The 27,315-nt window shown below is 43.4% G+C and overlaps 1 protein-coding gene across 2 annotated transcripts in view; it reads right to left on the bottom strand.

Annotated features, from left to right (window-relative positions):
• Positions 1-27,315, bottom strand: part of MED23 (mediator complex subunit 23) — a 226,605-nt gene that overhangs the window by 109,639 nt on the left and 89,651 nt on the right. The window contains exons 10-17 of one of the 2 annotated variants that reach the window (XM_075339880.1): positions 23,373-23,468; positions 22,859-22,876; positions 10,045-10,245; positions 8,051-8,194; positions 7,633-7,778; positions 6,126-6,371; positions 2,979-3,121; positions 77-251 (exon numbers count right to left, since the gene is read on the bottom strand). In XM_075339880.1, the coding sequence (XP_075195995.1) occupies positions 77-251; positions 2,979-3,121; positions 6,126-6,371; positions 7,633-7,778; positions 8,051-8,194; positions 10,045-10,245; positions 22,859-22,876; positions 23,373-23,468 (1,169 nt within the window). The remainder of the gene's footprint in view (positions 1-76; positions 252-2,978; positions 3,122-6,125; positions 6,372-7,632; positions 7,779-8,050; positions 8,195-10,044; positions 10,246-22,858; positions 22,877-23,372; positions 23,469-27,315) is intronic. The other variant, XM_075339881.1, reaches the window with a different exon arrangement.

Genomic DNA, 27,315 nt, shown 5'->3' with positions numbered 1-27,315 from the left:
AGTGAAGAGGATAGTCCTGGAGACCATCATTAAGCCGTATAATTGGCACAAAGCGACTGTGATCACGATTACTGACCAAAGGTGCAGCTGATTTTGATTGGTCTGTGGGACTCCAGCGAGTGAATGGAGGTGACTGAGGAGCTGAACGCGATAGTGAGGCTGGATATGGTGCATTCGGTAGCTAAACATTTCCAGCAGGGTATGAAGGATTCCCCATGAATGAGACTTGAACACCGTAGGTAACAATTGACCTGAAAGAATAAAAAAAATAAAAATGGTGGATAAAATAGTTGGATTTCTACATTGTTTGGATTACAAGAAAATATAGGCTTTGTAAATGGTTAAGGGTACCTTCACACTTAGCGATGCAGCAGCGATCCGACCAGCGATCTGACCTGGTCAGGATCGCTGCTGCATCGCTACATGGTCGCTGGTGAGCTGTCAAACAGGCAGATCTCACCAGCGACCAGTGAACAGCCCCCAGCCAGCAGCAACGTGCAAGCGACGCTGCGCTTGCACGGAGCTGCCGTCTGGAAGCTGCGGAGACTGGTAACTAAGGTAAACATCGGGTATGGTTACCCGATGTTTACATTAGTTACCAGCGCACAGCTGTGTGTGCAGGGAGCAGGGAGCCGCGCACACTGAGCGCTGGCTCCTTGCTCTCCTACCATAGCTACAGTACACATCGGGTTAATTAACCCGATGTGTAATGCAGCTACATGTGCAGAGAGCAGGGAGCCGCGCACACTGCTTAGCGCTGGCTCCTTGCTCTCCTAGCTGCTGTACACATCGGGTAAATTAACCCGATGTGTACAGCAGCTACATGTGCAGAGAGCCGGAGCCGGCAGCACAGGCAGCGTGAGAGCTGCAGAGGCTCGTAACTAAGGTAAATATCGGGTAACCACCTTGGTTACCCGATGTTTATCTTGGATACAGCTTACCTCAGCTGTCAGATGCCGGCTCCTGCTCCCTGCTCGCTTCATTTGTCGCTCTCTCGCTGTCACACACAGCGATCTGTGTGTCACAGCGGGAGAGCGGCTTTGAAGAAAACGAACCAGGGCTGTGTGTAACGAGCAGCGATCTCGCAGCAGGGGCCAGATCGCTGCTCAGTGTCACACACAGCGAGATCGCTAATGAGGTCACTGCTGCGTCACAAAAAGCGTGACTCAGCAGCGATCTCGGCAGCGAGCTCGCTGTGTGTGAAGCACCCCTAAGAGCATAACGAATACACGCATTGTCTAACTCTCTAGGGATCATTCACACCTGTAGATTTTTAGCAGCATTTTTACATCAGCACCTATTAGACAAAACTAAAAACAAACATCTGTATGACTTTCGTACTTTGGATCCTCTCCCAAATATGCCTTACAAAAACGGATGTAAAACGCTGCCATGTGAAAATAGATCGCTAGCGTGTGTACCCGCCTCCATCGTTTGTGCATCATGGGCAAATTGCTGCCCGTGGTGCACAAAATCGCGAGGACCCGTCACACTACTTATCTGCCTAGCGACGTCGCTGTGACCGGCGAACCGTCTCCTTTCTAAGGGGCCGGTTCGTTCGGCGTCACAGCAACGTCACTAAGCGACCACCCAAAGTGGAGGGGCAGAGATGAGCGGGACATAACATCCCGCCCACCTCCTTCCTTCCTCATTGCCGGCGGCTGCAGGTAAGGTGAGGTTCCTCGTTCCTGCGGTGTCACACATAGCAATGTATGCTGCCGCAGGAACGCTGAACAACATCGTACCTGAAGCTGCAACGATAATTGGAAATGGACCCCAATGTCACCGATGAGCGATTTTGAACGTTTTTACAACGATTCAAAATCGCTCATAGGTGTCACACGCAACGACATCGCTAACGCGGCCGGATGTGCGTCACAAATTCCGTGCCCCCCAACGACATCGCTAAAGCGATGTCGTAGCATGTAAAGCGGCCTTTAGCGAGGAATACAGGAACTTTACTTCAGAATATCACCCCTCCGCTCACCCTACCAATCACGGCCTGGAATTGTGAAATTTCTGCCCATATATTGCTGTCATATTACCACTACTGTTACCAATGTGAAAGGATATGTGCTCACTGAGCGGTACATGTATGTTAGTTTATACAGTAAGGAACCATGTAGAAAAAAAAAGTTGAGCGGCACACAGAATCTCCGGTAAAAAAAACGTTCTTTTTTTATTAAATGAAACTGTGCATATTAAAAAGGCAGTGAAGGAACTGGGTGCAGGATCCCTCACGGACGGCGGCCGACTCACGTTAAACATGATTCCATGGGTCCAATCATTGGACCCGTGGAAGCGTGTTTAACACGAAACGGCCGTCGTCCGTGAGGGATCCTGCACCCAGTTCCTTCACTGCTTTTTCACTACCGTCCAATTCTCCTGCTGGGTCCACTTCTGGCTATGGCTCAGTAATACAAAAAATCTGTAGCGATGTTTAAACTATAGGGGTGAAAAGATAGGCTGTTTCTAATCACTGTGACCAAATCAGGTCACTTTCTAATTCCATAACCCAAAAATGTAAGGAATCTGGATCCTGTAGATTATTGGTCCATTCCTTTCTGGAGATAAACGCATACAGACACAGACACAAGTAGCATGTAAATACTCTGCACATTCCCTAATTTAAAAAAATTCTGAACAGTTGCATTTTTCATACACTGATTGGTTCAGATCTCTGCTTTGGCACAAAACTCACATGGGTGTGCAGGAGTGTAAAGTGCTGGCTAAAACGGTCATAATGCACCACAACATATATGGATATGGGCCATTCATTTTAAACAGATTGATTCAGAATACAAAAAGGGGCCCATTGTAGCAATTCATTTGTAACAATGCTCTCCTCTGTCCTTACTGGGCCAGTTCAGTTCCTGCCACTACACATCATGGAGCTGTATATTAGTACTAATTCATACTACAATACTCTGGTTGCTGTAATCAGTTTTCACTATTTTCTATATATTGTGCTTTCTTACTGATGAATCCTTTGATGCCAAGCGATTCTATTTCCATATATACCAATAAGCGACTGTAGGTTTCCACAAGCGCGGGGGCCAGCGCAGGGCTGGATTTTGTATGAGCTAGTTTGATGACTCTAGTAGCAATGCTGTGTATTAAACTGCAAAGAGAAAAAAAAAGAAAAAAAGTTAAAAAAAAAACCAAAACCCTAAACAAAAAAAAATTCAAAAGGAAATTTTTTTTTTCTATTTCACCGCTGATGTCTTCATTTGTTTCCAGCATCTTTACAGTCGATCTCCGGAGGTTTCTTACCTGTCAGTGCTCTATGTAGCGAATAAGAGGTCACAAAACAATACAAGTCTACTAGAGTCGTGTTCTGACCTCATTCTGGCTCTCAGACTTGTTCTGACTGCTTGTGACGTAACTTCTAACTTTAACCCCTTCACGACCGGCCGATTTTTCGCTTTCCGTTTTTTTTTTTCGCCATTCTTTTTCTAAGAGATGTAACTTTTTTATTTTTCAGTCAATATGGTCATGTGAGGGCTCATTGTTTGCGGAACGAGCTGTACTTTTCAATGAAACCATAGGTTTTATCATATAGTGTACTGGAAAAATGGCAAAAAAATTCCAAATGCAGAAAAATTGCAAAAAAAGTGCGATAGCACTATTGTTTTTGAGATATTTTATTCACTGTGTTCACTGTATGGTACAACTGATGTATGGGTGAGATGCCTCAGGTCAGTGCGAGTTTGTAGACACCAAACATGTATAGGTTTACTTTTATATAAGGGGTTAAAAAAAATTCGGAAGTTTGTCTGAAAAAAGTGGCGCACGTTTTACGCCATATTCCGTGACCCGTAGCGTTCTCATTTTTCGGGATCTATGGCTCAGTGACTGCTTATTTTTTGCGACTCGAGCTGACGTTTAACGGTACCATTTTTGCGCAGATGCTACGTTTTGATCGCCTGTTATTGCATTTTGCGCAAAAGTTGTGGCGACAAAAAAAAGGCATTTTGGCGTTTGGAATTTTTTGCTGCTACGCCATTCATCAGATTAATTGATTTTATATTTTGATAGATCGGGCGTTTCTGAACGCGGCGATACCAAATGTGTGTATATTTTTTATTTTTTTAACCCTTTAATTTTCAATGGGGCGAAAGGGGGGTGATTTGAACTTATGGTTTTTTTAAATTTTTTAAAGGGAACCTGTCATCAGAAATTTCGCCCAAAAGCTAAAAGATTCCCCCTCTGCAGCTCCTGGGCTGCATTCTAGGAAGGTCCCTGTTATTATTGTGCCCCATGTGAGACCAAAATAAAGCCTTTATAAAGTTCTACCTTTTTGTATGCAGCTTCTGTAAATCCGTCACGGGGGCGGGCTCTCTGCCGTCCGTTATTCTGCCCCCTGGTCCTGTATGCCGCCCCCATCGCTCCTTTCCATATCTGATGCACCGCCCACTGCTCCAGCCATCCCCGCGCATGCCCAGTGCCAGTCTCACAGGACTGAGCAGTGTGACCGCTGGTGACGTGTGCGCAGGCAAGTGATTATGGACGGGACTGTGACTGTTATCAGCAAGTACCCGGCCATAATCTCTTGAGCGCGCAAACCTCTCCAGCATTCACACTGAGCTCAGTGTAGATGCTAGACTGTATGGGCTGCTTCCAGGGATGACGTCCCTTTGTCATGTGATAGTATTTCGAACACGCCCCTATCACATGACAAAGGGACGATGGGGGCAGCATACAGGACCAGGGGGCAGAATAACGGACGGCAGAGATGACAGGTTCCCTTTAAACCTTTTTTTTTTTATTTTTTTTATTTTACTAGTCCCCCTAGGGGACTATTGCGATCAGCAATCCGATCCCTCTGCACCATCTGCTGATCACAGCTACACAGCTGTAAACAGAAGATACGTGCACTTTCTGCTTCCCTGGCCTCCGTGGAAAGTGAAAGTAGTTCATGTCTAGCACAGGAGTCATCACATGACTCTTCGGTCAAGCCTCACTCCGGGTGATCGCTCTGCCTTACCTTGGAGCTGTTTCACCCGGAACTCCATCAGTAATAGTTTTTGCTCTACAGTGTAAGCTTCTGGTTTTCGTAAGCTGTTCTGATCTTGTCCCGTTATCTTGCGTTCCATTCCCTGACCTCCGTCCCTCCCATATTGTCTGTACTCCCTGTTTTGTGACCCTGTACCTGCGCCCCCTGGTGGTGAGCGTTACATTCTCCTCACTACACCTAGGAACTCTACACCATTCTAGTGTACCTGCGCTCCCTGGTGGTGAGCGTTACATTCTCCTCACTACACCTAGGAACGCTACACCATTCAAGTGTACCTGCGCCCCCTGGTGGTGAGCGTTACATTCTCCTCACTACACCTAGGAACGCTACACCATTCCAGTGTACCTGCGCCCCCTGGTGGTGAGTGTTACATTCTCCTCACTACACCTAGGAACGCTACACCATTCAAGTGTACCTGCGCCCCCTGGTGGTGAGCGTTACATTCTCCTCACTACACCTAGGAACGCTACACCATTCCAGTGTACCTGCGCCCCCTGGTGGTGAGCGTTACATTCTCCTCACTACACCTAGGAACGCTACACCATTCCAGTGTACCTGCGCCCCCTGGTGGTGAGCGTTACATTCTCCTCACTACACCTAGGAACTCTACACCATTCTAGTGTACCTGCGCTCCCTGGTGGTGAGCGTTACATTCTCCTCACTACACCTAGGAACGCTACACCATTCCAGTGTACCTGCGCCCCCTGGTGGTGAGCGTTACATTCTCCTCACTACACCTAGGAACTCTACACCATTCTAGTGTACCTGCGCTCCCTGGTGGTGAGCGTTACATTCTCCTCACTACACCTAGGAACTCTACACCATTCTAGTGTACCTGCGCTCCCTGGTGCTGAAGCGTTACATTATGCAGCATTTTTCCTGCCAACACTACACGTTATTAGTGTAGAAAAACTGCTGCAAAAAAAGTAAATCTGGTAACAGCAATACAGCAGCATTCACAATTTACTTTTGTGTTTGAGCAGCTGACAAATCACCACACCGTTGATGTGGTATGAGATAAGTAAAGCAAACAATTTACAATAGTTCCATGGCGATAAGGACAGATTCTGGAAAATGCAATTCAAGAGGGTCTCTTTAAGACTCGTACCTCATTTTTGCATGAACAGTGAGTGAATCTAAGAGGTTCATTGGCAATGGAGTAGTTGATCCGGACGCTGTGCAATTTGTTCCTGGTAGTGGTATCTTAACGTTTCCATTCCCATAAATTGTTTCCACAAGCACTCCCATGGGTAACGTGAAGCACTCGGAGTTGGTGGAATACGCATTGCACAGTAAGGCTATCTTGTAGTCGGTCATTTGTAAGCTCTTATTCCGTAAACTTTGTTGCAAGAACCTTACATATTAAAAACAAAGTAAAAAAAAAAAAAATGCTGTTACACAAGCTCTAGTATATGGGTCCTTTTCAATCAATGCAACTTGTATAGTATGAAAGCAATATTAAAGGGGTTGTCCAGTCTAAATCTAAAAATCTTCAGTCACTATGTGCGTTGCGAGGATTTGCCGGAGTGTGAGAGCGGTGGACATGTGGCCACGTCTAACCACCATGCATACTCCTGGCCAAAACCCGACTAGAGAGGAGAGTCATCGCTCGATACAAGTGTATGATGCGAGGCCGTGACCCTGTTGTTGGATTCTGGTCGTGAATATGCGTATTGCATACCTCGCTGCCACGTGACTGCCCTCTGACACACCAGCAATTCCTTACAGTGTGACTGAAGAGTTATGGATTTGGACCGCACAACCCCTTTAATGAATTTAGTAAACCAATTTGTATCAGACTAAATATTCTACAAATAAGGTAAGTGGCTGCTTACACAAATCAATTTGGCACCCAAATAGTGCTACCCCTCCAACCACATCACCAATAGCCAGAAATAGGGGATGACACACGTCGCTTCCAATTTACATATTTTCTGTGAGGGAAATTTGCTGTGAATGGTGCTCAAGCATGTGCAATACCTACAACTCTATGGGACGTATAGAGAGCTAGAAAGCATTATGGAGCGGCAAAACACACGACTGCATCTTCAATCAAGTCTCCCTCTATGCTGAGAAGTTGGCAAGGAAGGATTGGGGACGGAGGTCCGGTGTTTTATTAACAGTGGGGGTACTGGCATCACCAGAATTTGCAATGTTTGGCACACAGGGGGAAATATATAAATGTGAAGAAAGTAAAATAACTACACAGATGCAGTCTACAAAATTTCAAAAATGAAATCTAAAATAGCTAAGGCTAGTTTCACACATCCGGCTTTTCGCCGGACTGCCGGACTTCGGCGGACTCCAGTACAGTGTATACAGTGCAATGGCAGCGCGGCAACTTCCGGGTCACATGACAGCATGTGACCAGGCTTGTAGCGCTGCCATTTTACTGTATACACTGTACTGGAATGCGCCGAATCCGTCGAAAAGCCAGATGTGTGAAACTAGCCTAAGGAAAAAACACAAAGCTCCTTAATTCTGTAAAATGGACTTCTACACTACTTGTCATTTTTCCTCTGTTAAGAACGTCACTATAGCAGATGTGGAGAACCGAGATAATACTCAATAAGCAGTTATAAGAGTGTGTACACCAGTAGGGTTATTTTACATACTCGTGATGTAACTTTAGTGAGTGAGGAATGGGAATCTGCAGCTTGGAGTTGTCATTTTGAGCTTTCCTGTTGAGGTGGATCCAAATACAAGTCATTGCAAAGGAGTGTGTGGACTGAGGCTTGGTGATATCTGGCACAGGGATGCACTAAAAGAAAACAAAATCTGTTATACATATACTGAAAAAAAACAGAGTAAAAGTCATTAAACACGGGACAGTTCTGGTACCTTGATGGAGTGTATGAGCAGGACTGAGAGAATATGCAGGGTTGCAACTTCACTCACAATCAAACCTATATTTTTAGATTATTTTTTATTTCATATTAAAAAGCTTTTAAGATGTCAAAGGCTTAATAAAAGTAATACTGACAAATAACAAGATAACACCAAAACCTTCCTGTGGCTGAAGCAAATACACACCTCCTTTTCCGGGTACAAGAGGTCAAAGAGCTTCATAACTGGTAAAAAGTCAGCTAGAGCGTTCTTCTGTATACTTCCAGAGATGAACTGAAGAAGGACCCACATGAGGTGATCCCTGCCTTTAATGAGGCCTCGACCTGCAAGCTGTAACAAATGTGTTACTGATCAGCTTCAGAATGCATGTGACCAACTAATATTACCCTTAGAGGAGTTGTCTGATGAAAACAAGTCATCACTTATTCACAGGATAGATGGAAATCCGACCACTGGGACAAAACAGGATTTTTTTTTTATAACAGTTACAAAATGGAGATCCATTCATTTTGTTGAGCGATGCAGATCCCAAATGGTAAGAATACCACCAATCAACAAGTTATGACCTATCCTGTGGATAAGTAATGACTTATTTTCCCCGTACAACCCCTTTAGCACTTAATGAATGCCATTATATCATTTTATAGCAACCATTAAAAGAGGACCTGTCACCAGTGGAGTTCTGACTCTTATTCCTTATGCTCCCCTGAGAATTCAGGTTTTTTTCCCCCATTAATCTGCTATACGGTTCCAGATCTATAAGCATTTTATGGTCTTTACCAAGGGGGTGCAGCTCACAGTATTCTCTGGGGCTTATCTTTAGGCTGCCTTGTGCGCACCACTCCCCTTTGTAAAAACCATAACAATAACGCCAGTGTCACACTTGCAAGTGCCTCACGTGTATCTCGCGGTGCATCACCTGGCACGGCCATACACTCTCCAGACAGGAGCGTCTCAGCTGCATAGAGGTGCATGCAACCGACCCACTCCTGTGAGAAGAGTGAGAGTCTGATGGGTGGTGCACCGCGAGAAGCACGCGAGACACTCGCAAGTGTGACACCGGCCTTAACACTAGAAGTCCCAGAAATTTCGAGATCCCCCTGAAGTCCCAAAAGACGGTCAAATGAAATACAATAAACTGAATAGAACTAACTAGAAACTAAATGGCTAAACTCAATGGAAAACAACAATCTCCTGTGGTGCAACAGTAATGGCCTTAATTACAGAACAAAAGACAGTGATTATAGGATGTTAGCTAAAATCTTTCAGGTCATTCGACCCGTCTCGGGGTTCCAAAGGTAGAAATGTTAAATGACCCCTCTCTGGGACTTCTAGTGTTAAACACTAAATAGCAGAGCCCATATCTGGACTTTTTAAAAGGTCCTTAGCATAAGGTGTCTCAATGACCTTGGTAATTAATAAGGAGTGTTGGCAGTCATCAATAGGTTATTTAAAGGACTATATTACTTAAAAAAATAAACAATAAATGAAGATCCAAACAAATAAGGCAGATGGCAACATTTGACATAGTTTTGGAATACTGCTGTCCCCGCTGTTTCATTTAAAAAAATAAACACCACTTCGCTGTTTTTTTACTCTCCCTCCTCAAGTCTAGCAGTGAGCTCCTGGTATCTGTTATTGAATGCAGCACTGACGTTGCATTGACAGCCATTCAGCCAAGCCATGAGCTTAGTGGCTCTGTCAAACTTCTGTCGCCGATGAGCTCAGTTATAGGCTGAAGCGTTAATGTGGTTTGCAGAACTGACACCACAACAGACATCAGGAGCAGTGGAGAAGACTCAGTGCTGGACCCGGGAATGGTGAGTAAAGTCTAACTTGTTTCTTTAAAAACAGAGTGTACTGGGGTAACAAGAGTTTTCCAGAACCATAAAACACCTTTAATGTAATCACTAAAGAACTTTTCCTATTTGAACATAAAGGACATTGCACCTTTTGACCCAGATTGTCTATGTATGACTGACAGCAATTCATCTGATATACAGGTATATTGCCATTTTTCTCAGTAGCAGAACCAGTGATAATCATGCCTGTGATAAGAACATTCTATACATACATACAGAATAGTTGAGGAGCGTTCTGCTGTGATATCAGCCAACAGTGAATCTTCAAAGTCATTAACCTATATGGGAAACATGCAATTGTTGAGTACCGTTCAATACCTTTTGGTGGAGAGATAAGACCATGTGTGGAAAACTTGCAAACTGAAAAAGCACAAAGAAAATCAGCTGGCTGGAAAGATGCTGCCACAACAACTGGCTGGTTCCTCCATCATCAAACTTATCCTCCGTCTCAGATCGCTCCATGGCATAGACCACCAGATCAACCAGCTGGTCCTCCAGCACAGGACATCGCTGCTTGTGCTGAAAAGTAGAAATCAGTATTCCAAAAGTCTTATGCTCCAAAATGGATTTATTAGCACAAAATAACGATGGCCAAACCAGGCCAAAAAGCATGGAATGGAAGACCGTAGGAAAGCGAATGAAAGCTGGATCCACGTGACAGAAGAACAACATTTATTGTAGAATTATAAGATCAGAAACAAGAAAAGGTAACCCAATCGAAACTAACCATCAAGCAGGATTAGACAAGGTTTACTACTCATTTATAGAGGAATCTTAGCAATTGCAGATGATGGATACGGTATAAAACAGTGCCATTTACAGTGCTCCTGTCACCGGCGCGCAGCTTCCATTTGGTTTCTTACATAGAGAAGATGGAAAGAAGCAGAAGACTAAACAAAGAATTGAAGTGTCCCTTTCTGCAGGCAAAATCACACGTATATATTTTTGGAGAAAAATATATACACAGGGTCAACAGGAGTCCATAGATGATTGAAAGGTTGTGACATTTCTAAGTACATGAATTGTCCACTTCAGGAGATTTGTCATCTGTAAAGATATACTGTAGGTAAATAGGACAGGGACTTTTTTTGCCATAAAAAAGGGATAAGGAAAATGGCTACCAAGTTAAAATATGTACAAATCAAAAATCACCCTTACATGCTCTTTGTCAGCAGAGAAACAATTAGAAAGATGCAAGACTAAGGACAATTTGGCAAGACATGCCGTGACAAAGAGTAACATGTAGTCTCGAGGTCAGGAAGAGTCAATCGGAGGACCGGCTCACCTTGTAAATAGGGAAATCATATCCCAGTCTGTGGCTATGAAGCCAATGGCAGCTCATACAGGGAGTCTGATCAAGCCACAAAGATCACAATGCTGTGGTCACAATGGAACAGTCCCAAAAATTCTAATTTGCTTAATATCTGGCCACAGGTCCCAAGTCGTATGTGCCTGTCACCATCATAGGCCAATGTAAGTCACCTACAACTGAGACTTGCTTGTGACTTGGCTGCAAACAGTTGAGCAACCTCATAAATTGTCCGAGACGTGCCTAACACTGCAGGGTAGCCCCAGTCTATTCACTCTTCCTTAGGCTGGGGCCACACGGGGCACTACTGCGATGCTCGCATGAGACTAGGCTCGTGCTGGCAGCACAGCAGAAGCCAAGTGTCATGCGAGTGTGCCTGCATCCGAGGTCCGACCCTGCGAGCGGACCACAGCTGCGGGGGGCGGGCCGGCTCTCAGGAGGAGCGGGCTGGCACTGAGGAGGGGAGGGAGGGATTTTTCTCCCTCTCTCCTCCGTAGCCGGCTATTGCGACTCTCGCTCTGCACGCACGGTACACCGGTGTACCGCGAGTGCAGTGCGATTTTTCTCTCGCCCCATTCACTTGAACGGGTGCGAGAGAAAAGAGTCTCGGCTTACAGTTGCAGCATGCTGCGATTGTTTTCTCGGTCCGATTAGGGCTGAGAAAATAATGGCTCATGTATTGGTCTGAGGGGAATGTGATGTTTTATCGCACTCCACTCGCACCGATTTTCTCGCCTTGTCGCTTAGGCCTTATTGTACTCTAGGAAGTATCTGCCAAGATTAATGACAGAAGCTGGTAACTACTTACAGATCTCAGCCTCCAAAAACTTCTAATGTAAATGATATATTAAAAAGTCCCCAAAGAGAGCACTTGCTTGGTAAGAAAACAGCCTTTGAACGTGAGCGAAATAGTTTCCATCATCAGTTGGGTAAAATACGTTGTCTGCAAAAAATGGTTTACAAAAACAATATGGTCTTCTAAAAATTTCTAAAGGGATCTATACAGTGCAAGGTGATACCAGGAACATACATCTCAAGAACTTTTGGATGTAGTTCTATATGTTCAAGGCAGAGTATACACTTTATATAAAGCTCTTATAAGCCCACACCATTTCATTCATCAATATCAGGATCAATTATGTGAAAGTCAGTGTAAATATGGCTGATACAAGCCAAGTAATAAAATGTTAGTATTACACACTTTAAAAGGCTTAAAAATAAAAATGTTCCCGTCTTCCAATAAATCCCTGAGGTTTAATTTCTGGATCCCAGTATAATTTTTGGCGCACAATGGGGCTTGGATATATGATAATTTGATTGCATAGATAATACACTGCACTCCTCATGTAGTGCAGTGTATTGTACAGTAAGTTAGTGTTATACAAACAAGCTAGCAGCCTAATAGCTTGTACTTCTGGATGATCTATATAGAGAATCTGTCACCAGGCTTTTGCCATCTAATCTGAGAACAGCATAACGTAAGTCCAGAGACCCTGTGTCCAGCGATGTGTCACTTACTGGGCTGTTTAGCATATTTTTTTATAAAATCACTGATCAGCAGGAGATTATCATTAGAGGACTACTTGGTGTGCTGCCAGGTAGTCCAGCATATTCATGAGCTCTGAATAACTGCTAGATCTGCAGCAGAGATGACAGCAAACAGCTCAGTAAGTGACATATCACTGGAATCAGGGTCTTTGTCTCTACATTATGCTGCTCTCAGAGCAAAAACCTGGTGACAGATTACCTTTAAGCTTTGATCTATTGCAGATCTGGATGCCTCCAGTTGCCATAGCAAGCATCAAATCCCTACAATCGCACTGTGGGGAGCCAATGCTTATATAATGTGGTCACCATTGCTCATGGCATGTAAAGGGATAATAGAAATGTTGCAGCGTTCTCACAGCCATCACGCCAAAAGGCTATGCCTATGCTAGCAGTGGGGAATGAGTGTCATTAACCACTTTTCACAAAAGAATGTAAATATACATCCACGCCAGGGTCTGCGTCTGTGGAGTGGGCTTAGGAGCTGAACCCGCTCTACACACAGTATGCAGCCTTCATTAGGGGTGCTTCACACATAGCGAGATCGCTACCGAAATCGCTGCTACGGCACGGTTTTGGTGACGCAACAGTGACCTCATTAGCGATCTCGCTGAGTGTGACACTGAGCAGCGATCTGGCCCCTGCTGCGAGATCGCTGCTCGTTACACACAGCCCTGGTTCGTTTTCTTCAAAGGCGCTCTCCCGCTGTGACACACAGATCGCTGTGTGTGACAGCGAGAGAGCGACGAAATGAAGCGAGCAGGGAGCAGGAGCCGGCATCTGGCAGCTGCGGTAAGCTGTAACCAGGGTAAACATCGGGTAACCAAGGTGGTTACCCGATATTTACCTTAGTTACCAGCCTCCGCAGCTCTCACGCTGCCTGTGCTGCCGGCTCCGGCTCTCTGCACATGTAGCTGCAGTACACATCGGGTTAATTAACCCGATGTGTACTGTAGCTAGGAGAGCAAGGAGCCAGCGCTAAGCAGAGTGCGCGGCTCCCTGCTCTCTGCACATGTAGCTGCAGTACACATCGGGTTAATTAACCCGATGTCTACTGTAGCTAGGAGAGCAAGGAGCCAGTGCTAAGCAGTGTGCGCGGCTCCCTGCTCTCGCGGTTATGATTGCTGCTTCGGCTGCTGTGTTTGACAGCTAAGCAGCGATCATAACAGCGACTTACAAGGTCGCTGTTACGTCACAGAAAATGGTGACGTAACAGCGACCTCGTTGTCGCTTAGTGTGAACCAGCCCTTACCCAGACTGCGTCTGTTTCTAACAATAGCAGCTGGAACTAAGCGCCATTCGCTGATAACCACAATCAACTTCCTTAGAAAAGACTGAAAAAAAGATTTTTTTTTTTTTTATTTAAAAAGGAAACACTTTAAAAACTTAGATATAAAAATTCAATTCACACTGCCATTTACCCCATTAGAAATAAATAAAAAAAAAATATGGCTACCCGAAAAGATGGTAATAAAGCTTAATTAAGCTCTCTGTTCAGTTAGTTACTAACAAGGTGTCACCCACTGAGGACTCTCAAACTTAAATATTTTCTATCTACTGTCTAACATGCAAAACAAGAAGCCCTCACACACAGCTCAATTGGAAAAAATAATATTAAAAAATAATAAAGTCATTGCAAAATTACCTATTGTTTTAATCAGGTTTTTGTGTTGCAATGTATTTTTTTTATTTTGGCAAGGTTTTACATTTTGTTTTCATATCTTTGAAATAAAAAAGTTTTTTGGACTCCTATTTCTTGTCCATTCAGGAAGTTTTCAGTAGGTTCCTTATCATCAGAGACAGGATTACAATGACAGGTAACACCTCTATACCCTATACCTTGCCTTCATCCCTTCACAATGATCTTGGCACATGCTCATTAGATCACGAGCACAAAGAAAAATTGACTATGAGTCTGTCTATTACTGTTGATATACATGTGAATTTCCTCAAACATCAGGATGTTAAGAGTCTAAGAATCTCCAGTGGCCAGTATGAAAATTATAAGATTTCTTAAAGGGATCTTGTCAAGTGCCATGTGCGTTCTGACCTACAAGCAGGGTGATGTGTCGCCTAGAATATTGTGTAATATGAATGTATGGAAAAAAGTTTTATTACTTACATGTTCCCTATGTAAATGATCTGAGGCTCTAGTCCTCTTGGCGTCGCATCACCATCTGGGTATTTGCATGGTTTCCGTGGTATCACGCCCCTGTGGGCGTGATACCATGGATTTACATGAGCGACGTCACCTTCAGCTTCTGGAGATCCCGCGCGTGCGCACTTACCATTCCCGCAGCCTTGTTATCCAGGTGCTTGCTTGTCGGCTTCAGACGCGCACTGCACATACTCAGAAGACTCCTGTGGTTTTAACCATGCACAGAGCGTGTCTGAAGCCGGCAAGCAAGCACCCACATAACAACGCTGCGGGAATGGAAAATGCGCAAGTGCAGGATCTCAAGGAGCTGACGGTGATATCGAACACGTAAATCCATGGTATTACGCTCAAAGTTGCGTGATACCATGGAAAGCATGCAAACGCCCACAGGGCGACGCGATGCCCTGGGCACTAGAGCCTGATAATTTACAGAGGGAACATGTAAGTAATAAAACTTTTTTTTATATACATTCATATTACACAATATTACAACACAGGGATGGGTAGGAAGGGGTTTCTAGGCCACACATCACCCTGCTTGTAGGTCAGAACGCATTTGGGACCTGACAGGTTTCTTTAAACGTTAAAAAATAAATTCAACACAAAACCGGATTTAAACAATAATGTTCTGAAAAACCCATCCCCTTTAAATGCCATTGAATACATGTCCAGCTGCAGTTTATATTCCTAAAAACACGCCAAGCAACAAAACGGTAACACAATCCATGTCGGTAAAGCATAAAAAGTTGCAAAGCAACATGTTAACACGATTAGTGAAGGACTTGTCAAGGAGAATTGGTTAATCATTTCTGATTAGAAGAATACTGGAGACTGCTTGTGACACCTTGGACGACAAAACAAAGGAAAAAGTATCATCCAAGACGAACAAAAATTCACAACACAACACTAGAAATTCAATGTTAACTAGCATGCAAGAACTAGAGTACAGGGCTTGAAATTAACTAGTCCTGCGCATCCAGAACAGGTTTTCTCACGAAAACCCAAAATGGAAACTGGTGCTCTTCAGGACACATTTCTAAGTTTGATTTGTGGTACATCAGAAATACGGACTGTAGATCAGATTGTACTAATGGTGTCTCCATAAATCTCTAAATTTAGCAAGAATTCAAAATATACATCCCATAGTGGAACATAGCGGAAAAACAAAAAAAAGTGATGAGCATGAACTGTTTGCTAAATGCATACAAGCAGACGGACCGATGATAACATCAGAATACAGTTGATGGTTCTCGCACGCCATGGGTACCTCACCAAATACTATGGACTTGGCCATCACTGTGATGGCCAAGTAAATAATGAATTCTAGATCACTAACTCTAAATAATACTGTTTGACATGAGCACAAGAGAATGTAAAAGAGAAAGTGAAACATCTAAGCCTGGCAGCAAAATTAGTTAGGCCTCAGTCCGACGGCCATAATGTGGGCACATTTTCAGCATCTGTACTACGGACCTCAGTAATGGCCTGATTACCCATGTGAAAAATTAGCACCAGGGTTTCCTTCTCATACTTTTAAAGAGGACATGTCATCAATTTGAGCATGTTAAACTGGACACATCATTGCACAGCTATTGCAAAGATGTAATGTTTAGATTCTAATTTATGCCAAATCTTAGGGCGTACATCTTTTCCCCTGCATTATATTGTCCAATCATACGTAAGAGGCATTATGTATGGGAAAAAAAAAAATAAATAAATAACCCCAGAAAATGTTCAAACTATTTCTGTGCAAATCAAGTAATAACACAGAGCCGTGCTCTCTACTTAGAGCTCTGCATCTAATGCATAGAGTAAAGCAGAACGGTGTGTCATTATACACACCTCTAGCGCTTTCATCTCTTGACAGACAGCTTAGGCCGGTTTCACACATCCGGCTTTTCGCCGGTTTACCGGATCCAGCGCTCTCCCATACAGTGACTACAGTACAGTGACAGCGCAACAAGCGCCGGTCACATGCTGTCATGTGACCGGCGCATGTGACCCGGAAGTTACAGCGCTGTCACTGTACTGTATTGTCTGTACGGGAGAGCGCCGGATCCGGTAAACCGGCGAAAAGCCGGATGTGTGAAACCGGCCTTAAGGGAAGGGGCAGTACAGCAGATCTAGCAGTTATTTCAAATACCCCTCGAAGCTTATATGTCAGGGCACCATCAGTTGTGCTGTATTTCCCCTTCCCCAAAACAAACTGCTGGCAGGTGAGACATGTTGCAGGTGTTTGTAATGAGACACCAGTTCTGCTATACTCTACACAGCTTGTGAAGAGAGTGGGGCTGTGTGTCCATACATGTCTCACAGAGAAAAGCCTGTTCGAAATATTCTATGGCATGTTTTTTCCCCACATTATTATAGCGCCATTAATTCCATGGCACTTTACATATGAAGAAGGGGTATAGCTAACAGGAACAAGTACAATAATCATGATCTATACAAAGAACTGACTGACACAGGAGAGAGGACCCTGCCCGCGAGGGCTCACAGATTACAAAGGGTGGGTACAGTAGGTGAGGGTAGAGATGATCGAGCGGCACTATAGTGGACTGACGGTTACTGCAGGTTGTAGGCTTGTCGGAAGAGGTGGTTCTTCAGGTTCCTTTTGAAGGTTTCCAACGTATGTGAGAGACCGATATGTTGAGGCAGAGAGTTCCAGAGTATGGGGGAGGCACGGGAGAAATCTTGTTTGCGATGGTAGAAGGAGATAAGAGCTGAATAGACAGGAGATCTTGTGAGGATCAGAGGTTACGCGCAGGTAAGTACCGGGAGACTAGGTCACAGATATATGGAGGAGACAAGTTGTGAACGGATTTGTATGTCATGGTTAAGGTTTTGAACTGGAGTCATTGGGCAACGGGAAGCCAGTGAAGGGATTGGCAGAGAGGAGAGGTAGGGGAATAGCAGGGGGACAAGTGGATTAGTCAGGCAGCATAGTTTAGAATACATTGTAGGGGTGCGAGAGTGTTCGCAGGGAGGCCACAGTGCAGGGGGTTGCAGTAATCCAGGCAGGAGATAATAAGGGCATGCACTAGTGTATTTGATGGTTCATGGTTAAGGAGTGTACGAATCCGGGAAATATTTTTGAATTGTAGTTTACAGGAGGTGAAGCTGGCTTGGATAAATGGCTTGAAGGAGAGAGCAGAGTCGAGAATTACCACCAGGCAACGAGCATGCAGGACTGGGGGGAGTGAGCAGCCATCAGCTTTGATGGATAGGTCTGTTGGGAGCGGGTTGAATGAGGAGGAGGAAGGATAATAAATTCTGTTTTGTCCATGCTAAGTTTTAGAAATCGAGCAGCGAAAAAGGATGAAATATAGACAAACATTGTGGGATTCTGGTTAGTAAGGAGGTGATGTCAGGTCCAGAGAGGTAGAACTGTAGATCGTCAGCGCACAGATGATAGTTATAACCATGGGACTCAATGAGCTGCTCTAGAATGAAGGTGTAGATGGAGAACAGCAGGGGTCCAAGAACTGAACCTTGGGGGACACCAACAGATTGGGGGCGAGATGAGGAAGTGGTGTGAGAGTGGGAGATGCTGAAAGTTCGGCATGAGGAAATCCAAGATAGAGCCAAGTCTGTGTTGCCCAGAGATGAGAGAATCAGTAGCAGAAGGGAATGGTCCACTGTGTCGAAAGCAGAGGACAGGTCCAGGAGAAGGATAACAGTAGTGTCGCTTGGCTTTGGCGGTTACGCTTGGCTTTGGCGGTTATGCCTTCTACTTATGATTGGTTACCATCATACAGGGAAAAAAGTACATATTCCAACAGACAGACAAATCATTTAGCAATGTCCACATGCCCTTATTAATAAGAATCTAAACTTTACAAGCCAATAGCTCTGCAACAGAGATGAGAAATTTAAAAAAAAATAAATAAAAGCTACATTTTACTCAGCTCTGTAGCCAGTATTCCATGATGTAGCCTGTTTAACATGCTCAAATAGGTCCGCTTTAATTTGGCTCATTAAAGCTTGCATTCTGTCCAGAAACTGAAGTGCTGAAGTGGATGAAAAGACAGGCCCTCATTAGATTTGATATACATGTATAAAAATTGAAAAAAGATATATTGCAAATCCCAGGAACAAAGAATGAGGAAATTCTAATATTATTTGTGATACAGCAGTATACAACTGGCACACACAAGGGAGAAGTATAGAAAAATTAGGATAACATATAACATTACAAATGGATCCTCAAATCATGGCTTTTACTTCATTAATTAAATTGGTCATGTAGGTTTTCATTCATGGGGGTTTGATTATTGGGGCACCAGCAATGGTTAAACCAGGGCTGTGGAGTCAGAATCAGAGTCGTTATAACATAGACTGACTCCTAAAATATATAATAAATTGGGTATAGTGTTTCAATGCAGTATGTGATGAATATTTTTTTCATAAGAATTTGGGAAAGATATGAAATATCCTATAAATATGTCTGTTCTATTCCTCATCCAAGAATCTAGGCTTTTAGTTGAGCTAAATCTGTGCTGCACTTCAGCTACATGACATAAGTAATGAAGCTCCTTCTCTACAGATAAGGGTAAAAACAAAGAACACCTGCAATCATCTCCGAACTGCTAGATTCTCTGGAGTGAACAGGAAAGTAGGATTAAGACAAGTACTTCTTAAAGCAAGTCTAAACTTTCAATAAACAGCAAAATGATTCTTTAGAATTCGATGATCTTGTTGAAGCTGCTTCACAACTCTCGCCTATTTATCACATGCGCTGTGTTGTGCACACGCTGCAGCTGGCAATAAGAGAGTCTACAAGAGGCACATGCTGGAACTCTGATTGGCAAAGTAGGAAATTAGTTATTGCTGCCAAAACCCCTAAATTGATTCCGTCTTGAAGAGACGTGCTGGAAAAGGGGCAATTTTCGATCAAGCCACTCGGTGGGGCAACACTTATTTAATGATTGAGCGATTGCTTGAGCTGAAACCCTTTCTTGTAAACATGGCCAACCCTCAGGTAACACTAAATGAAGGTCAAAAATTGAAGGGAACCATTCACCAGGAGTTTTGTATATAACCTAAAGCCAGTACTATAATGGCACGATGAGGCTGATTCTCTACATACCATTAGTGGTCAGCTCGGATGTTTAGGTTTTGAAATCCAAGAAAGTAAAGTTTATAAAATCGGCAGCTTCTTATGTGACAGCAGCTGAGGATCAGATAATATCTAGGGGGTGGTTATGCATAGTTATCCCTCTCCCTCTGTTAGAATTAGTATAAGCATTATACAATCGACCTAGCAGGATTTGTGGGGAGGTCATAACCATGTGACCAGAAGGGGCGGGGCCTCAACCAACAGAAAACTGATGCTTTCTGGTATCAACTTTGTTGGCTGAGACCTCGCCCTTCTAGTCACATGGGTATGACCTCACTACAGGTCCTGCTAGGTTGATTGTATAATGCTTATGCTAATTCTGACAGAGGGAGGGTATAACTATGCATACCCACCCCCCAAATATTATCTGATCCTCAGCTGCTGTCACTCAAGAATTGATGATTTTATAAACTTTACTTTCTTAGATTTCAAAAGCTAAACATCCCAGCTGACCACTACAGGTATGTAGAGAATCAGCCTGATAGTGCCAGTATAGCACTGGCTTTAGGTTATATAGGAAAATCCTGGTGATTGGTTCCTTTTACACTTGTAATTTTTAGTCACTGTAAATGGGTGATGAAACAATTCCTTAAATTCAGCCACGTGCCCTACTGATCCCAGGGTTAGGACACTGGAACCTTTGCTTATGCGTCAGAGCATAAAGAATCAAAGAAATGTGTGTTCTGGTGTCACTCTTGGGGAATAATGCACTGTATGTTATTGTGAAGTTTATATAGGTCATGCAGTATTTAGCTGAGACAACTATTCTCAAGCTTAGAGTGCACCAATCACCAGGATTTTCCTATATAAACTAAAGCCAGTGCTATACTGACACTATCGTGCTGATGCTATACATACCTTTAGTTGTCAGATTGGATGTATAGGTTTTGAAATACAGGCAAGTACAGTGACAGAAATGTACAACTTTTTGATTGACAGCAGCTGCCGAAGAGCTAATATGTAGGTGGGGTTTTGCCATCTACTCCTGCCTCTGTCTGCTGCCTGGCCTCTGTAGATGTTAGACTGTATGGGCTCCGTCCAGGTATACGTCATCCAAGCCTCACCAAACCTCTGGAACGCTCTACCCCAAGAAGTTAGGACAAATCCCAACTTACCCTGCTTCAGATGCTCCCTAAAAACGCATCTTTTTAGGGCGGCCTATCACACTCCCTAGCCAAACTAATTTCACCTAATCCCTCTACAACTTCTCAAAACATAACCCCACGTCAAACTCCCTGGCACCCAAATGCATCTCAAGGCTCTGGCCTATTGGTCCAGGAAGCCATTATCTATCCCTCATTTCCTTGAGATGGCTGGATTGTCATTGTAAGGCTGTGCGCACACAGTGCATTTTTCGCAGCGTTTTTGCGCGTTTTTCGGGTGCGTTTTTGGCCTTAAAACTGCAGGACTTTGCTTCCCCAGCAAAGTCTATGAGTTTTTTGCTGTCCGCACACATCTGTTTTTTTTACCTGCGTTTTTGAGTTAAAAAAAAATGGACATGTCAGTTCTTTCCTGCGTTTTTCTGCGTTTTCCGCCCATGCAAAGCATTTGAAAAACGCAGAGATCAAAAACGCAGCAAAACGCAGCCAAAAACGCACCAAATCGCGGCAAAAACGCATGCGTTTTTTGATGCGTTTTTTCAACGCAGGTGTGTTTTTAGCGGCCAAAAACGCACAAAAACGCAGCGTCAAAAAGACGCAGTGTGCGAACCTAGCCTAAATAAGCATTTGTACCTTGCCCCTCCCCCCATCTCATTGTAGATTGTAAGCTTTCACGAGCAGGGTTGCCTTTTTTCCCTTTAAATATTGTATCTTCTATAATTCTTACTTGTTTGTATATCTTTATGTATATGATATGTATATGAGCTTCCTGAATTGTAAAGCGCTGCGGAATATGTTGGCGCTTTAGAAATAAAGATTATTATTATTATTATTATTATGTCATGTCTGTCACGTGATAGGGGCGTGTTAGAAATGCAGTCTACAGTCTAGCATCTACAGAGGCCAGGCAGCAGACAGGGGCGGGAATAGCTATCAAAACCCCACATATATTAGCTATTCGGCAGCTGCTGCCAATCAAAAAGCAGTGCATATCTGTAAATTTATTTCCCTGTATTTCAGAAACTATACATCCAATCTGACAATTAAAAGGTATGTTCGTGAATCAGCATGATAGTACCAGTATAGCACTGGCTTTAGTTTATATAGAAAAATCCTGGCAATTGGTGCGCTTTAAATGGTCACTGTCCTACCAACAAACTTTGCATAAATTAGTAGTTGAAGTGAATATAAGAAATGTAAAATATCTTAAATAGAAAATCTGCTTCTTTCTCCATTTAGGCGTCATTACTCTTCCTCCCACTGCCTCCTGATCTTCCTATCCAGTGTCAAAAACAGCCTAAATCCATCTTGGTCAAAGCAAGTGGGAAGTCAGCGCAACTTGAATAAACTTCACAAAGCGTTGCAGTGATACACGAATGCTGTCTTTTTGTATCATCTATCTAGTGTATTCCAGCAAAAGGAAAGTCCCAAAACACTAGGGACAGCAGCACAATAAAACAGCGGATGGTGGGACAACATATAATGAAAGAATAAAAAGGTACTGATTCTTAGACGTAAATCCAAATAATGCAGTATACATGTACAACCCCACCCCCCCAAAAAATAAACAACAAAGCAACAAACCTTTTCTTAACCTTTGCGCAGCCCTGCATCTAAATTTGTAAATGCATACACACACACACACATCACACACCAAGCCATTGCATAACCCATTACATGATTGACATGAAGAGAAGGTGGAAATGAAGGTTTCTGGATTGCAGAAGCACTGAAATGATGATTGCAAACGGATGTCTCATTGGATGTATGAAATTGGTATGTTGCAGCTTTGCCAATTTCAAGCCCTGACCGGGAATGTATGTTTTCTAAAAGGAGTCAGCGGCTACCAAGCAGCCAGCAGTACTGTTAGTCACAATACAAGAAAAAGGTTGTGAACATACCTGAGCAATGTTCAAGGTCTAGAGCATTGGAGGATGGGCAGGACAAGACAGAACAAAAATAAAGGAAGAAAAAAAGAAAAGACAAAACAGTGACTATGAGGCCAGCCTCAAGATTCCCTGAGTCAGAATATACCCACCAGTGGCATCTGGAAAGTGGAGCAACTATTTGCTTGGTGTTAAACCATAGCGACATTTTAAAACCACTTTGGGAAAGGATTTGTAGAGGATTACATGGTGTAGTAAGGGCTGGCAGAGGGCTCTCTTGAGACTGGCCTTATAGGAAGGGGAAAGCAATGCAAAACAAAAAGTCATTTTTCCAATATCTACTGGACTATGAAACCCCCAGGCAGGAAGGACTAAAGAAGAGTTTTCCCAAAGTAGCCATAACATACTAAAAGAAATATAAAAGGGACTACTATCACAACTGTTTTGTTCAGTCTGCTATAGCAAAAAAAAAATAAAAAAAAATGTAGGGGATATAGCAATACCGATAGTGAAAGTAACATGGCAATACCTGCTTGTTCAGACCTAACATGTTGCACACCATATCTCGGGAGTAGGGCTGCTCTAGGACATATCTCAGCAGAGCAGTCTGTGGTTCAAATAAGTCCTGAAAGAGATCCAGAAAACACAAAGTAAAACACAATCTAAAAAGTCCTACAAATTCACAGCCTGCATGGTGGCCAATGGCTGTATAATCTGGAAGGTGATTGCTCAGATTCCCACCAAAAACTACTGTAATCGGCACCTTGCGGAATAGTTTAGTCTGTAGCTGCAGTGGTGAGAGCGCACAGCTTAAGGCTATGTGCCCACGGGACTCTGTACCCGCGGATATATCTACAGTATGTCCGCAGGTTTCCCCACAGCTGATCCCCGGAATTTCAGCGAAATATCTGCGGTAAACCTGCGGACATTCGTGCGTCTTACCTGCGGAAGTCCCAGCCCTATCTCCAGAGTGTGAAGGCGGGACATCCGCAGGTATTTCCGCATGAATAATTGACATGCAGTTACGTGCGGCTGTGGGACATCCGCAGCATATTCCACAGCAGCACATACCGCAGCATGGACACAGCCCTCCCCATGTTCCATAGGATAACATGGGGAGTGTCTGTACATGCTGTAACCTGCGGATTTATCTAGAAAATCCAGATAAATGCCCAGGTTTTCCGCGGCAAAATCTGCGGGTACAGAGTCCCATGGGCACAAAGCCTAAAAGTTATTCAAGAATCAGTAGGTCACTGTCAGCGCTGTACCTGCTTTTACACACTATTTAGACACAGTTATCATTAATCTGTGCAAAAGAAAAAAAGAATATACGGTACACTTTTTGACCTGCAATGGTCAAAAGCTGAAAGTACTGGTTTATGAAGCAATTTTTTCCCCTACAGCATGGTAAAGACTTGGATTTGGGTATGTCTGACAATGCTCTTAAGACATGGACTGCAATTTAGCCATATTTTGGGAAGTCATTTGAAATTCAGTTTATATAATGATAATGATTCACCGGTAACTGAACTTCATGGACATATCTGCTTGTCTGTCGTTCCAAATCACAAGACATGGTGGGACACAATTGTGATTATTTTTATTTATTATAATCTAAGTGATGCAAATAACATTGATTAGCTATATATTTGGTCAATTTTAGTGGCTAGAATTCATTTTATATGGCACCCGTGCAATTTGACAGCACATATACAGTTCAATTTAAAAAGGGTTGTTAGGGCTGGAGGCTCAAGTCTGCCGTCACTATGCGTTACTCTATGTGACTGCAGACTTGTGAATCCTAACAGTGCACAGTGTGTGACATACAGTGGAACCTCGCTTAAAGAGTAACCCAGTTAATGAGAATTTCGCAAAGCTTTCTGTAAATTTGTAACTCTGTTTATGAGAAAGCTTTGCTGTACGAGCAAAATACTCACCGCACACACTTCCGGTTCCGTACATCCACCGCGCTCTGACCCGCTCTTGCAGTCCACACAAACGCACACAAGCACGCACAAAACACACACAAACAAACACGCATGCACACACATACAGTATTATGCTCACCTTACCTTCCGTTCCACCGCCGGCCTCATGGTTCTTGTAGTTCGCCGGTACATCACGACGAGGGAGGAATCCTCGCGGCGAACTACAAGACCCAGGAGGCCGGCGATGGAACAGAAGGTAAGGTGAGCATAATATGTGTACCTTACGTTCCATCGCCGTCCTCCTGGGTCCTGTAGTTCGCCGCTCCAGGATGTGTATCCACAAGCATCCCGACGATGCAGGAACTTCGGCTGTCAGACGCTACTCAAAGGCAGCACGATGACCAATCAGAGGCAAACAGCTCCTGCCTTTGACATCAGAGCTCTGGGTGCGGAAGTTCCTCCCTCGTCGCGATGGTTACCAGATACACAGCCCGTACTAGCGAACAGCAAGTCCCAGGAGACCGGCGATGGAACGGAAGGTAAGGTGAGCATAATATGTGCGTCTGCGTGCGTGCTTTTGTGTGTTTGTGTGTGCTTGTGCGTGTTTGTAGGTGTTTGTGCGTGTGTGGAATGGCATAATAGGGGACCAGGATAGGACATTTAACAAGTTGTGGAACGAATTGTCTGCATTGCAATGATTTCCTATGGGAAATCTTGCTTTAATGAACGAGTAACTTGGTTAACAAGCACACTCCCAGAACGGATTGTTCTCGTTAACCAAGGTTCCACTGTATTTTAAGCTGAGGCTATCCAGGGGTGTTGGAATTTCACAATTCATTCCTTCCATGTTTCCGCCAGGCCCCTAACCGTAGCAATATGTTAATTAGGGCTGACCTGGGCACTAAGTCTGTGCAGTCCAGTCAAGCCTAGCTCAGTACACCCCGGAAGGTTACATTTCCTTGCCTCAATTGCTTACAGTGCAACGACATTATCAAAGGTGATAGGGTCCATCACCCGCAAACAGGCAGGATTTCCCTATTAAGGGATTCTATACGTGTGATAGCATATTTGTGGTATTTGTCATTAAGTGATCTTGTGGAATACTATATGTGGGAGAAACAACACAACCGATTTGTGATCAAACCTTCCAACACAAGTCTACAATACGATGTGAGCGCCTTAGTCTTCTTCTTCCATAAGATGGGCCACATGCTGTCTCAGCTATGACTCCAGGCACTGGAACAGCTTCCTCAACATAGGAGAGGCCAGAATAGAACTCCTCAACTCACAAGACATGAGGCGTATTGGATCTTCACACTCCAGACTCTGGAGCCCAAAGTCTTAGAGAGTTTGATGTTGGCAGCTTCATGTGAACTTGTTTATAATTTTTCATAAATAATTTTACTAACCATATTTCCCATTCTCTCTCTAGTCACTATCGCAACAACTCTAGACCAGGTGAATTGATCAATAAGGGGCATATACTATACAATTTATCCTCCTTTTACTCATATTGGTTCATATTTTTCTCTTTTTCCTTCCATTTTTACTCATTTTTCCTTTTGTTCTGCCTAACATTTCCCCCTTTACATCAGTCTCTATATCTTCTTCCTTACTGCCTTGCACTCATACCAACAAGCTTTCATTTATAATGTTGTATCTCATTTTACAAATGTTTCCCATTTGCTATAGTTCTTTTTTCATTTTCATATAATATGTGTCTCTTAATATTTACATTATTCTCTATATTTCCCTCCTCACTGCCTTCACCTTTGGCTCGTGTTGATAATTTGTTACCTATAATGCTGTACCTTATTTTATTCTATTTTTTTCTATAGTTTTTATATATGCCTTTAATATATATTTTTTATTTTTTTTATATATATATTATCATGTTTACTGGCTTCCCAGATATATAAATATATCTCTACATAAGCAAAAAAGTTTGGACACACCTCCTCATTCAAAGAGTTTTCTTTATGTTCATGACTCTAAAAATTGTAGATTAACATTGAAGGCATCAAAACTATGAATTAAAACATGTGGAATGAAATACTTAAAAAAGTGTGAAACAACTGAAAATATGTCTTATATTCTAGGTTCTACAAAGCAGCCACCTTTTGCTTTGATTACTGCTTTGCACACTCTTGACATTCTCTTGAGGAGCTTCAAGAGGTAGTCACTGGAAATGGTTTTCCAACAGTCTTGAAGGAGTTCCCAGAGATGCTTAACACTTGTTGGCCCTTTTGCCTTCACTCTGCGGTCCAGTTCACCCCAAACCATCTCGATTGGGTTCAGGTCTGGTGACTGTGGAAGCCAGGTCATCTGGTGTAGCACCCCATCACTCTCCTTCTTAGTCAAATAGCCCTTACACAGCCTGGAGGTGTGTTTGGGGTCATTGTCCTGTTGAAAAATAAATAATGGTCCAACTAAACGCAAACCGGATGGAATAGCATGCCGCTGTAAGATGCTGTGGTAGCCATGCTGGTTAAGTATGCCTTCAATTTTGAATAAATCCCCAACAGTGTCACCAGCAAAGCACCC

This window comes from Anomaloglossus baeobatrachus, chromosome 3 (genome assembly GCF_048569485.1).
Source record: "Anomaloglossus baeobatrachus isolate aAnoBae1 chromosome 3, aAnoBae1.hap1, whole genome shotgun sequence".
Taxonomy (NCBI): domain Eukaryota; kingdom Metazoa; phylum Chordata; class Amphibia; order Anura; family Aromobatidae; genus Anomaloglossus; species Anomaloglossus baeobatrachus.
This window is presented reverse-complemented; position numbering and strand designations above follow the sequence as displayed.